This window comes from Loxodonta africana, chromosome X (genome assembly GCF_030014295.1).
Source record: "Loxodonta africana isolate mLoxAfr1 chromosome X, mLoxAfr1.hap2, whole genome shotgun sequence".
Classification (NCBI taxonomy): domain Eukaryota; kingdom Metazoa; phylum Chordata; class Mammalia; order Proboscidea; family Elephantidae; genus Loxodonta; species Loxodonta africana.
In genome coordinates, this window is record NC_087369.1 from 58,990,920 (window position 1) to 59,005,627 (window position 14,708).

The 14,708-nt window shown below is 39.0% G+C and overlaps 1 protein-coding gene across 1 annotated transcript in view; it reads left to right on the forward strand.

Moving 5' to 3' along the window:
* The first annotated feature begins 7,117 nt into the window (after window positions 1–7,117).
* Window positions 7,118–14,708, forward strand: part of CCNB3 (cyclin B3) — a 104,900-nt gene continuing 97,309 nt past the window's right edge. The window contains exons 1-2 of the mRNA XM_064278434.1: window positions 7,118–7,257; window positions 9,944–10,030. Coding sequence (XP_064134504.1) covers window positions 7,183–7,257; window positions 9,944–10,030 — 162 coding nt within the window. The 5' untranslated portion in view covers window positions 7,118–7,182. The remainder of the gene's footprint in view (window positions 7,258–9,943; window positions 10,031–14,708) is intronic.

The window sequence follows — 14,708 nt, forward strand, 5'->3', positions numbered from 1 at the left end:
TGTGACCCTAGGTGGTGAGTCACTTAACACATCTGGGACTGTAAAATGGTGAATAGTACCTGCCCAGCCTACTCTCACAATTTTGTTGTGAGGATCATCAGGGGTTATAAATGTAAGGACACATACTTATACTGGCTTTTCCTCACTTAACAAAATGGTTATGCTACTCCATCCAAAGCAAAACCCAAACCAGCCTTTCCCCTTTCTTAAGCCTTTTCCTCAAGCTGTACTCTTCTCTGCTTCCCTTTCTTACCACCCCAGCTTAGCCTGTCAGCCCCATTCTACCTCCTCCCTAACATTTTCTGTGTGTCTGTGTGGAAATTTCACATCCTTGTTACACATGATGAACTTTTTCTTTTATAATTTACTTTGTTGTTGTTGTTATTGAGAATATTCACAGCAGAACATACACCAATTCAACAGTTTCTACATGTACAATTCAGTGACATTGATTACATTCTTCAAGTTGTACAACCATTCTCACCCTCCTTTTCCGAATAGTTCCTCCCCAAGTAACTTTAACTTCCCCCTAAGTTTCCTAATTCATCTTTTGAATTGCTGTTGTCAATTTGATTCCATATGAATAGTTCTTAGGACACAGTGCTCAAGGTGGACATTCTTTGCAAGTTAAGCTAAACTATTGTCTGGTTTTAAGAAAACTTCAGGAGATATTTTTGGTTTAAAATTTAAAGATTCTCTCAGGGTAATAGTTTCAGGGCTTCAGCCTGCTTCCATGGCTCCATACAATCTGAATTCCATGAGAATTTGTAATTCTGTTCTACATTTTCTCGCTTTTGATCAGGATTCTTCTTACAATCTTTGATCAAAATGTTCAATAATGGTAGCCGGGTACCATCTAGTTCTTCTGGTCTCATGGCAAAGGAGGCAGTTGTTCATGCAGGCAATTAGCCACACATTCCATTTCTTCCTCCTATTCCTGACTTTTCTTCCGTTGCTCCAGATGAATGACTAATTGATGTACCTTGGATGGCCACTTGCAAGCTTTTAAGACTGTAGGCAGACACTGCACAATGAACGAGGAGATAGAGCGGAAGCAGTAAACACAATATTAGGCCAATTAACTGGAATGGCTGATGAAACTATGACCCTAAACCTCCAAACCAAGAGAACAAAACCCATAAGGTATTTGGTTGTATGTACGTAGCCTCAGCAGCTGCTCTTTTTGTTGTTGTGGTTGTAAATCTATCTTTCACACTTTTACCAATTCACATTTTTACAGGTGTACAACTTTTATTTTCAACATCTTAAAATTTTTACTGTGATTTAGTAAAAGTTTACAAAGCAAATTAATTTCTCATCAAACAGTTAATACACAAATTGTTTTGTGACATTGATTGACAACCCCGTAATGTGTCAACACTCTACCCTTCTCCACCCCAGGTTCCCTATTTCCATCTGTCTGGTTTTCCTGTCCCGTCCTGCCTTTTTCTCTTTGCTTTTGGGCTGGTGTGCCCATTAGTCTTGTATACATGAATGAACTATGAAGCAAGTCCCTCATGTGTGTTGTCGCTGACCTCATAGACCTGTCTAAAGGGTGAAGGGTGAACCTCAGGAGTGACTTCAAACTGAGTTAAAAGGGTGTCCAGGGGCCATAGTCTTGGGGTTTCTCCCATCTCTGTCTGACTTCCATTGCCTTAGTTCTGCCCCTGTGACTTTCTCTTGAGTTGTCTGTCACTTTTCATGAGCTTCTTGGATAGATATCTTTCTCATCTTTTTTTTTTTTTTTTTTTTTTGATGTGTAGGATTGTTAGTTTCCTTTGTGGTTACCTTAATATTTACCCCTGTTTTTCTAAGTTTAAATCAATCTTTTATTTCTTTTTACCACCTTGACTTCCTCTCCATGTGGAAGATATATGACTGTAGTTTTTAGTCCCTCTTTTTTGTTTTAATGTTGTCATCTTTTACATATTGACATCTCTGTTTCCCTATTTTCAGTGTTTTAGATTTGATTTATTTTTGTGAGTTCCCTGTCTGGACTGATATCTGGCTGTTCTGTCCTGTGTTCTAGTCTTGGGTTGTTATCTTATGTTATTGATTTTCTAACTGGAAGACTCCCTTTAGTATTTCTTTTAATTTTGGTTTGGCTTTTGCAAATTTCCCAAACTTCTGTTTATTTGGAAATGTCAAATCTGACTTTTATATTTGAGAGACAGTTTTGCTGGATATATAATTCTTGGCTGGCAATTTCCTTCAAGGCTTTGTATATGTCATCCCATTGCCTTCTTGCCTGCATGGTTTCTGCTGAGTAGTCAGAGCTTAGTCTAATTGAATCTTCTTTGTAGGTAACTTTTCATTTATCCTTAGCCACTCTTAAAATTCTCTCTTTATCTTTGGTTTGGCAAGTTTGATTATAATATTTCTTGGAGACATTCTTTTTGAATCTACCTTGTGTGGGGTTCAATGAGTTTATTGGATAGATATCTTCTTATTTTTCACGATACCAGGAAATTTTTCTGCCAGCAAATCTTCAAAAATTCTCTCTGTATTTTCCATTATCCCCCCTGTTCTGGTACTCCAATCACTTGTAGGTTATTACTTTTGATAGAATCCCACATAATTCTTAGGGTGTCTTCATTTAAAAAAAATTCCTTTATCTGATTTTTTCTCAAATAAGTTTGTGTCAAGTGCTTTATCTTCAATCTCACTAATTCTGACTTCCATGACCTAAGCTCTGCTCCTATGACTTTCTGTTTAGTTGTCTAATTCTGAAATTTTATTGTTAATCTTTTGGATTTCTGTTTGCTTTCTCTCTATGGATTCTTGCAGCCTGTTAAATTTGTCATTATGCTCTTGTATAACCTTCTTAAGTTCCTCTCTTGCTTTATCTTGTGTTCTTTGGCTGGTTCTGCATTTTGCCTGATCTCCTTCCTGATCTCTTGAAGAGTTCTGTATACTAATCTTTTGAATTCTACCTCTGGTAATTCCAAAAAACTATTTTCCTCTGGAAGGTTTCTTGATTCTTTGTTTTAGTGGCTTGCTGAAGCCATCATGGTTTGCCTACTTATGTGATTTGATATTGACTGTTGTCTCCGAGCCATCAATAAGCTATTATATTTATTTATTTTATGTTTGCTTACTGTGTCCTAGCTTCTTGTTTTGATATACCCAAATAGGCTGGTCGTGTGAGCTAGTTTGATTATTGGCGTCTTTGAAGCTCTCACGTCCTGTCTCCAGGTGGCTAGAGCTGTTAACTAGATATGTGAGCCCAAGAGTCCATTTACTTTTCTTGTGTGGATTTAGCTCAGGTGTCCAGGCCATCAGTCACTGAGTGTATGGTACTGGCTCTCACCTACAGTCCTAGATGGGCAGAGGTGAATGGAGTAAGCCTAGGTATCTGGCTGTGGTAGGGTGTCATGCTGCCCCTGAGTGTCTGGGTTGAAGGCGTGTCTCTGTTCTAGAGTGTATAGGTAGGTGGGGTTTGCAGCAGGACTATGGGCACCCAATGCCGTTGGCTGTAAGGACTGGGAGTCACCACTTATTCTTGGACCCCTGTCACGGGTGGCTTGGTGGAGTGGGTGGAGCCACCAGTCCTTAGGCCCCTGATGTGGACTGGTGGGGACCCTGCTTAATGGGCAGGCCAGTGTCAAATGTCACAAATCTGCCACTCCCCCTTATAGCTGATACAGATGAAAATAGGCTTCAGGTACATACCCTGTTGTACTGTGTTAATGAGGGCCTACCCTGTTGAAATGGGCCCACACAGGTCTATGCAGGGGAGAAAGGCATTCAAAGTCTGTGGACCCCTTATGCCTGTGCCTAGGCAAAGGGGCTGTGCCTTCCCTGAGTTCCTGACTAGGGTAGCTGGTAGATTATTTTTTCTTGTTTGTTAATTTGTTCCATCTCCAAAGCTGGGAGAATGGTTCAGGATGCGCAACGGGTCCTTCCTCCAGCCTAGGGGGCTTAGCAGTCACTGAAGCTGGACTGGACACGGAGCAGAGGGGGAAGGGGGCAAGTAAATGGGAGAGAGGTACTTCTCAAAAGGGGGGGGGTTTGCTTCACGTAGTAGGTTAGACGCTTGTACTTTTGCCGACTGAGCACTGTTTCTCGCTGGTTCTGGAGGCTTGAGCAGACTCTTTGCTGCTCATTCTCTCCCAATGTGGAAAATGCATCACAAGTGCCACTGCCTGCCTCACCCTTCGCATGCTAGTCAATCCAGCCTGCAGGGTGCCAGTGCCAGTGCCAGTCAGGCCAGGTCTGGCAACTTCTTGCTTCTTCTGAACTGTCTCTCCCTCCCCTTGCTGCTCAGTCTGATTCCTCAACTTTGTCTTTGATATTCAGGGCCCCTAGATTGTCATATATAATTGATTCACTTGTTTTTTGGGGGTCCTTGTAAGAGGGACCACAGAAAGTATCTGAATACTCTACCATCTTGGCCCTGCCTCTGCTGTATGTATTCTTGATTCTTTTCCTGGATTGAATTTTAGACATAAACTTGCTGGGTGAAAAGAGGGGTAAACTTTGAAGACTTTGGAATGACTTCCAAATCAAGGGACAGGATATCAAGTTTGAAAAGGCCAGACCAGCTCTGGGCTTGGTGCCACTAGGGGAGGAGCAGACACCAAGAGAAGAGAGAGGGGGTAGTGGACCAGCAGCAATAGCTCTTAAGCACTGTTCCACCAAGGCTCTAGTGGGAGTGAAATGGTATCTCATTGTGATTTTGATTTGCATCTCTCTGATGTCTAATGATGTTCAGCATCATTTCATTTGTTTGGTGGCCATTTGAATATCTTGTTTGGTGAAATGCATATTCAAATCCTTTGCCTATTTTTGGATTGGGTTATTTGTTTTTCTGTTGTCATTAAAGTTTTATATATATTTTGGCTATTGGGTTCTTATTGGATGTATGGTTGCCTTTTCACTTTTTTTGTAAATTCTTTTGAAGAACAAAAGTTTTTAATTTTTGTGAGGTACCTTTTACTTATTTTGCCTTTGCTGTTTGTGCTTTTGTTATATTGGATAATCCATTGTTAAAAGCTAGGCCCAACAACCTTGACCCTGAATTTTCTTCTAAGAATATTATGTTTTTAGTTTTCACATTTAGGCCTTTAATCCATTTTGAATTTGTTTTTGTGTGCGGTGTAAGGCATGGATCCTATTTTGTTTTTCTGCATGTGGAAATCCAATTTCCCCAACATCAATTATCGAGGGAACTCTTCTTTCTACCATCTAATGGACTTATCACCTGTGTCAAAACTCAGATGACCATAGATTTGTGGGTTTATATCTGGACTCTCAATTCTTTTCCATTGGTGTATGTGTCTATTATTATACCGGTACCAGGCTGTTTGATTACTATAGCTATATGATATGTTTTAAAATCAGGAAATTTGAGTCCTGCTTTATTCTTCTACTTCAACATTGCTTTAGCTATTTGGGGGCTTCAAACATTCTTTATGCTCCACATTCCAGACAACTTGGAGGTCCTTCTCCATGATCATGCCTCTCCCTGGAGTTGGCTTTTTTTTTTTTTTTTGGTCTGGAAAGCTCTCTAGCCTACTTGGGAACCTGTTTGTCTTTTAAATCTAAATCAAATGTTAGTACCTCTATGAAGCCTTCCTTGGCCCTCTGTGCCCCATAAGATTACTGACTTTTATCATGTTTTTACAGTACTTTGTATCTACTTTTATTAAAGTATTTGTTATGTTTTTATGTAAATGCTAGAACTGTGCAGGTGACTACTTCTAGGATAGGATTCATGTTGTTTTTGTGTTTGTAACCTTATTGCCTGAAGTATCTGATACATAGTGATACATTTGTTGCTTTGCTTTTAGGGTCTCTCTTAGGGAAGCCTGTTCTTTATAAAATGTAGTTTAACTTGGAAATTGAATGTGGGTGGGGTGGGAAAGGAAGTTGTATTTGAGTGGAAAGGGTTTCTTGTGCATTCAAAAAAGGATTCCTCCTAATAATGTACTTTCTTGTAAGACACGTAAGTGTGTCCTAGCTTTTGAGGACTTACACTAAAAGGTACTTAAACACACAAAAAACCAAACCCATTGCCTTTGAGTCAATTCTGACTTATAGCGACTGTATAGGACAGAGCAAAGCTGCCGCCCTTTTGGTTAGCAGCCAAGCACTTAACCACTGCTTCCCTAGGGCTCCTAAAAGGCCCTTGTTGTTAGGTAATGTCAAGTTGGTTCCAACTCATAGTGATCCTATGTATAACAGGTCTAAAAGGTCCTTAAAAACCCATTGCTGTCGAGTTGATTCTGACTCATAGCGACCCTATAGGACAGAGTAGAACTGCCCCACAGGGTTTCCAAGGAGCACCTGGTGGGTTGGTGGGTTTGAACTGCTGACTTTTTGGTTAGCAGCTGAGCGCTTTAGCCACTGCACCACTAGGGCTTCTTAAGTTATGTGAAGTGATTTTTAGTAAGTTAGTTCCTTCTGCTGTTATCTTCTGAATCTTTTTCCCACAACGATTGTAAGGATGGCACAGGATCGCGCAGTGTTTCGTTCTGTTGTGCATAGGGTCACTGAGTTGGAACTGACTCAACGGCACCTAACAACAACAACAGGTATCTGCAACTGAATTACAGTTTCTCCTGATTGAATGCATCCATTGGATACTGTCTGTACATGTGTGTACATGTGTATATGTGGTGTGTGTGCAGTGCATTCTTTTGTCTTCTCTCTAGGGCCATTATTATTGCTGTGGCCAAGACCTTATGCCTTTTAAAGAATATTTGGTTTACCAGCTGACCTCCATATTTGTATGACTGTCATATCCATGATTGTTTTCAATGCTAAACTCTGATGTAATTTTGTCCTCAGTGTTACTAGGCCTAAACTAGGGACTAGGCCATAGTCCCAGTGCCTAAAGAGGATGGCAGGCACATAGAAATGGGCTTTTTACATAGAGTAGCTCATTTAATTTGAATGATGTCTTGTAGAAGTAGGTATAATTATCTCCATTTAACAGAAGAGGTAACTGAAGCTCAGGATGTTTAATTCGCTTGCCACAGGTTAATTTTGATAGAACCAAGATTTCTATCCAGGTTTGCCTGACTACAAAGTTGATTTTCTTCGGGAGATGCTATTGAGAGACTAGGTTTTCTCAAGGACTTCCAGAGAATTCTGTGATGTTCCTGGTGAATGTGTTTTAAAGAGTCCCTTTCTGATTGCAGCTGTGCCTTTGACAAACCACTGCTGAGTCTGTAAGAGATGCCACTGCCACTGCCACTCCAAAGTTCCAAGTCCCGCAAAATTATGCCCAGTGACCATGACCAATCTGAAAAGGTTAGAGCAAGCTGTCTCTCTCAACAATGTTTCAGTAGTCTCTTCCTGTTTTGGTTCCAATTTCTATGGCTACTTAGAGTTCTCAAATTTATTTCCAAGTCATCTTCCTTCTGGTATTATTAAGGTACCAGCAAAAATCAGAATAAATTTTTAGAAGGTTACTAATTCAGTATAGAACCAGGCCAAAGGTAGTTTTTAGACCTCAAAAATAATAATAACTAACACCTACAGATTACTTACCATGTGTTAGGCACAATTCTAAGCACTTTTACCTGGATCAACTCACTCAATCTGCATATAACTCTATGAGGTAGATACTATCATTATCAGTCCCTATTCTAATCCCTGAATTTTTGGAATGTGTCTGCTTTAATCTGAGAAAGTAGGAAGCGGTAGCAGTCCTTGTAATTGGAGAATACCAGCAAATTAGAACTTGAGAAGAAAGTGAGAACTCTTCTTTCCCAGAAATGCACGGCTAAAATGAAGATCGCCCTCCACAACCTTTAAAACCAAACAAAACTCAGCCCTCATTAATGATCACTTCTAGACTCTTACTTTCCCTGAGAAGCTCAAAGCACCTTGTGGGAGCCTGTTTAGTACATTCTGGGATGAGTATAAAAATTAGGTCAACAGATTGTATTACCATGCATTTTATAGGTATTAGATTAGAAGAATGGGTACATTTTGACTCTGCTGTTTTGACCTGGTGAATAGTTTGACATCGTCGTTCTGACTCTGGGGTGTTCTCTGCTCATCATCATACATATTGTAATCAGAATTTTATTAACACTGATGAGTCTTCATCAAGAGAGTATTTCCTGTCGCAGCATCATTCCAAAACCCAAACCTGTTGCCATTGAGTTGGTTCCACCTTATAGAGACCCTATAGGACACAGCAGAACTGCCCTATAGGGTTTCCAAGGAGTGGCTGGTGGATTCGAACTGCTAACCTTTTGGTTAGCAGCTGAGTTTTTAACTGCTGTGCCACCAGGGAGGCCTATTTAATTTCCTCGATTGGTTTTCTTTCTACACAGATAAAAATATAATAAACATTTTCATTTTTGTCTTATTAAAATGATTTTCATGGAGGGGCCAAATGTTTTTTCCCGTGTAAATTTGGCAAGAAAGATTTGATGCATTGATCAACTTTTTGTCCATAAAAAATTTTCTGATTAAAGCTCTGTCATTGTAAGTTTTTTTTTTATATAACAAATTTAATTTTCTTGGGCATATTTTGCAAATCTAAGTTTTATTGCGTGAAGCTTCAACTATTAATTTTTATTTTGGCTTATTATTTCTTCCAGTAGTATTAAGTAGGGATTGGATTACAGTTTGGCAGTTTATTTCTTAGCTAATACATAAGAAAATTATATTTAATTTTTGCTCATTATTTTCTCCAGGGTTTTTTTTTTTATTGTGAACTAGATAAAAGCCTAATAGTTTACTTATTTTTTTATCTTGACTCATTAGAAAGCATACGTAATTCTCCTCAACTATTCCAGGATGGCTCTACAGTATTGGACTGATCTATTGCATTATTAATCCAATTCTCTGATCACTTTATGTGCCATGTTCTAACTGTTCATGGTATAGATGGAGAACAGAACACATAGTTTGTTCTCCTTCACATTATAACAACTCTTTTATGTGGGTAGGCAGGGTTTGTTCTCATTTCATAAGGGGAATCTGAGACTTTTACCAAAAAAAAAAAAAAAGCTTTTGGAGGTGAAAGAGCCTTACTGTGTGATTTTTTCCCCTCACCTCTAACCCCATAGAGATGGTCTTAACTCATTTGTGAATGGGGTAAGTCAAGCTCAGATATACAATACTTAGAAAGAAAGCCCCCTCTGATCCAAAATATTTACCCCTCTTCCCTTCACCTATTCCTCTGTTATATAAATAAATAATTAGAAATTAATCTGCTTTGCCAAATTTCATTCTTAAAATACGAAATTTTCTCTGTGGGGTTTACAGTCATATCAGACTATATACTTCTCAAGTACTATTTCTGTCCCATTACAGTTTATACAGACTTATTTTTACATCTATTCTCTTATTTGGTCCTCAAGGACCCTGTAAGGTAGATTATCCTTCCAATTTTACTGATAAGAAAATTGAGACTTAGAGATTAAGTGATTTGTCCAAGGTCAATAGCTAGTAAATTGATGGTCCTGGACCAGTATCTGGGATTGTGTGCAGTTGTCCTTGTTGGGAATGACTTAAATCAGTTACTTAACATAAAAAAAAGATATACTTAAATATTTATTAAATTATTGAACTGATATACCTGAGAGCATTCTTATTAAAGGAATGACTAGGAGCAGTGGGTGGTTGTGGTGGTAGTGATAATCTTGGATAGGGTAAGTATAAATATGAGAGGAGTAAGGAGAATTGCAGAGACTAAAATAGCTTCACCATGCTGTTTTGCTAATTCTGAGAGTTACACTGAAGGTCATCTTGCTTTCTCACAGCCTTGTCTCCATCAGTGACTACCTTCTTCAGGAACACTAGAAGCAGGTCTGAGTGCCAAAATTTCCTCTTGTTTTAGTTTATTGGGATTTATTATATATATCCCCAGTTTCTTGGAGATTTTGGAGTTTCTTTTTGAACCCCAAAGATGACCCAAGTTCCCCTGAAGTGACTGTTCACAATTGAACATACTTATTTACCTCTTGTACCTTTTTAGAGGAGGGAGAATTACCAAACAAAGATGTCTCCATCTGCACCTCAGGGAACACTCAAAAAGAGATCAGCTTTTGAAGATCTTACCAATGTGAGTATGCCAGTCCAGTCTTTTGCTATGGTTTTGCCTAAGGCTTAGACAACCTCTTTCTTGAGGGACCTGCCCTGTTTTCCAGACCCTGACCCTCTCTGGAATGTTGAGTGAAAACTTCGTTTAGAATTAATGACCCAATTTTAGAAACTGCAGGCGTTCTTCTACTGGTACATCTGAGTCAGTTGGTGGAATTCTCTGGAAGCAGCAGAGTAAATATCAGATATGAAATTATAGTTAATTATGAGAACTATGGCATATTGTATTTAGATAAAGTCCAGAGATGGCTCAGCTTGCTGCCTAGGCCTTGGAGGTAAGTAATTTGGTGCAATCATTGTTAGTCGAGGGCAATGTTTATCAATTTGAGCACTATGAACATTTGGGGAAGGACAGTTTTTCTATTGTGTAGGACTGACCTTAGTCAACATCTCTGGCCCCAGGCATTAAATTCTAGCAACACCCCAGGCACAGTGACAATCAAAAATGTCCCCTAAAGTACAGAACCATTGTTCCACAATCTGGTCTTCAACTGTGAAGATCCAGAAACTCAGTTTTGACATAGACTTCTCAAATTCACTTCCAAGTCGTCTCCCTTCTGGTATTACTAAAGTACCAGCAAAAATCAGAATCAGTTGTTAGAAAGTTGCTAATTGAATATAGAATCAGGCCAAAGATAATCTTTGGTCTTAGAAAATAATAACAACACCTACTGGGTACTTACCATGTGCTAGGCACAATTCTAAGCACTTTTACTTGCATTAACTTACTTAATCCACATATAACCTATGCGGTAGATACTATGATTATCTCTACTTTACAGATAAGGAACTTGCCCAATATTGATTTTGAAGTCTGTTTCATCTAGGCTGCAGGGAAACCTGGGGAGCTGTGTGCTCTCCACAATAGAAGGTACTTATGCGGCTACCAGAATAGTTTTATCTACTCATAATGTTTTACCCCCTTGGGCAGTACTGGATAATTTTCTCTGCTTTGGATCCCTGCTCTATAGGTGCGATGTGACGACCTTTCTGCTAATGCAGTTTCTTTCCCATGAAGATTACACTGTATGTGATTAAGTTATAGTTTTCTGGATCATTTCAGATTTACTATAGATTGGTTGAAAGAGATGCGCTCCTCCCCCTTGCCACACCTGTAAGGTTAGACTCATTTCCTGGCTTATTTAGCCAAGGATTTAGAAATTCAGCTGAAATAAGGTAGCCACACAGTTTTGAGCAGATGTGGCTCATCTTAGTGTATCTTCCCTTGGCCCCCAGAGTCCTTGATGAGAGTGTGGTGACACTGTGTAAGATAAGGCAAGGTCTCACAGCTATGAGCAGCTTACTTTCTTGCTAGGTCTCAGTCCTTTTTTAAATATATATAGTTTATTTTTGTTGTTGTTGAAAATATACACAGCAGAACATACACCAATTCAACAGTTTCTAAATGTACAATTCAGTGACATTGATTACATTCTTTGAGCTGTGCAGCCATTCTCATCCTTCTTTTCCAAGTTGTTCCTCCCCCTTAATATAAACTCACTGCCCCCTAAGGTTGCTATCTAATCTTTTAAGTTGCTGTTGTCAATTTGATTCCATATACATAGATCTTAAAAGACCACAGTGCTCAGGGAAGACATTCTTTACTAGTTAAGCTAAACTTTTGTTTGGTCTTGGAAACTCTGGTGGCATAGTGGTTAAATGCTACGGCTGCTAACTAAGTGGTTGGCAGTTCGAAACTGCCAGGCACTCCTTGGAAACTCTATGGGGCAGTTCTACTCTGTCCTATAGGGTCACTATGAGTCGGAACCAACTCAACGGTAGTGGGTTTTTGGCTTATTGTTTGGTTTTAAGAAGACTTCAGGAGATAATTTTGATTTAAGGTTTAAACATTAATCTTGGCAATAGTTTCAGGGGTTCATCCAGCCTCCATGCTGCTTTTTTTTAAAATGAGGTTTATATTATCATTAAGAAAGAACAAGTACAAATGAACTATACCATTAATAGGAAATACATGCAGATATCCAGAACCTTCCTGCTTCTCTAACTAAATTCAATATCCATTAGGCTGCATCCTCATCTAAGTAAGGCAACCCTGAGCAGTGTCTCTGCCTCTAGTTTGCCGGCAGCTCAGAAAGCCCATTTTCCTTTTGCATTCAAGTTCTAAGATTCACTTTGGTCACCTTGAATGGTTATTGGTGCTTTCCAGAGAAAGCTCCATCAATACAAGGCACCTAAGTCATTCCTGGAAACCCTGGTGGCGTAGTGGCTCTAAGTGCTATGGCTGTTAATCAAAGGGCCGGCAGTTCGAATCCACCACACACTCCTTGGAAACTCTATGGAGCAGTTCTACTCTGTCCTATAGGGTCACTATGAGTCAGAATCGACTCGATGGCAAGGGGTTTGGGTTTGGTTTTAAGTCATTCCTAGGGTTGGGCATTTCTGCAGATGTCTGAGCTCATTTATTTGAGGGTTGAAGGCTCCTTTCTCTGAATTCTTAGGATTCCCTACATGATGATTTGCTTCTTCCAGTCAACATTACTAGGTCTCCATGTCCCCACATCTGTCTTCTTCTCAGAATTCACTACAGTGAGGTCCTGGCTTGCCAAAAAGATTTGATCTGTTTTAATTAGTTAATCTGTAAGGTTTTTTTTTCCCTTTCCTTCTACATTATCATTCTAACATGGGAAGAACTTTTCATATTTAAGAGCCAGTAGATAAGGAGATAGGGCCTATATCCATGTTACCTAAATGGTTTCGTGTCAATAAGATTTTCAACTCTATTTTTTTTTTCTTGGCGAAAGAATTATGGGGAAGTACACGTAAAGGTCCCCTCAAGCTTAGAGCTAATAATATCAGTGCTCTGAACCTTCACATATGGCAATGGAGAGTTTCACCCTAGGGGTTAGAGTCACCACCTTTCTCCTACCAAGAATGCACCTCTTTTCCCATCCTGAATCTCGATTCCACATATAGAGAGTTGGTAAAACTTTAGGTAAAGTTAAAATGAAAACTGTGCCAATTTCTTTGAAGAACAGAGGTAGATGACGAGTTCCTAAGAAACAATTCCCTATTGGATTGTAGTTGCTCATTATTGTCTGATGACAGCAAGACATATATATTTTTTACATTTCATTTAGAAATAACTTCAAATTTACAAAAAGTTCAAAAATGGAAAATCGTACAAAGAGCACTCATAAACCCTTTATCTAGATTCACCTATTGTTAACATTTTATCCCATTTGCTTTATCATTTGCTTATACATCATGACTCTTTACCCCTAACTACTTCAGTGTGTGTTTTCAAAGAATAGGGAAATTGTCTTATATAACCACACTATAGTTATCAACTTTATAAATTTATATTGATACAATAATTTTATATAGTCTACTGTCTTATTGCAGTTCTGCCAGTTGACTTTAAAATATCCTTTATAGCATTTATACCCTCCAGTAAAGGATCAGGTCTGGGATCAGATATTGCATTTAGTTGGCTTGTCTTTTTAGCTTCTTTTAATCAGGAACATTTCCATAACTTTTCTTTGTTTTTATGATATTGCCATGTTTGAAGAATACAATCCTGCCAACCACCCTTTTAAAATAAAACATTGCTTATTTTGTGTTTGTCTGATGTTTCCTTGTGATTGGATTGGTATTATACGTTCTTGACTGGAATGATGTTAGGTGATGTCTGCCCTTCTCAGGGTTTCACATCTGGAGGCACATCATGTCCATCTGCCCTTCGTTGGTGATGTTAATTTTGATCATCCAGTCAAGATGTTACCTGTTTTCTCCACTTTAAAAAGTTTTTTTTCTCTTGCAACTAAAAAACACTCTGTGGGCCACACTGTAAGGACCTGCAAATAATCTGCTGCTCATCAAATCAAAATATCCCCAGATTTAGTATCCATTGATGATTTTTGCCTGAACCAATCTTTATGAAGATTTTCTCAACTCCAGTACTCACTCCACATTTACCAGTCTGCTCTTAACATTCTACTATAAGCATGAGCCTCCCCTTATCCCATTTATTTTTTATTGATATGAACTCATGAATTCCTCATTTCTCAGTGATTTATTATTTATTATTGTATTTAATTACTTTGGTGCTTAAACTGTTCCAGATTTGGTTAACAGGAGCCTCTTCAATTGGACTGCTGTGTCCTTGTGACCTGACTTCGTAATTTTTTGAGGATTTTCTTTTCAGCATACAAAGATGTTTCAGGCTCATCTTGTACTTATTCCCTCTAGTTTTATCCCTGAAGTAGACTATTCCTCCAAGGTGTTCTGGTTCCTTTTAGTGGGGAATTGTATTGGAGGCCAAGATCTGGGTGCCAGGTGTGCTCATTGCTACTAGGGTGACTTTGCTTTTTCATAATTTCAGCAGTCAGGGCTAGGAAATATCTGCATGTGTATATATGTACATGCTGAGGCATTAGTGTTTCAGTGGTAGAATTCTCAGCTTCCATGAGGGAGACCTGGGTTTAATTCCCAGCCAGTGCACCTCACGCACAGCCACCACCCATCTTTCAATGGAGGCTTGCATGTTGCTATGATGCTGTGAACAGGTTTTAGCAGAGCTTCTAGACTATGACAAGCTAGGAAGAAAGTCCTGGCAGTCAGCTTCTGAAAATCAGCTAATGAAAACCCCATGGATAACAACGGTCTGATCCCCAACTGAT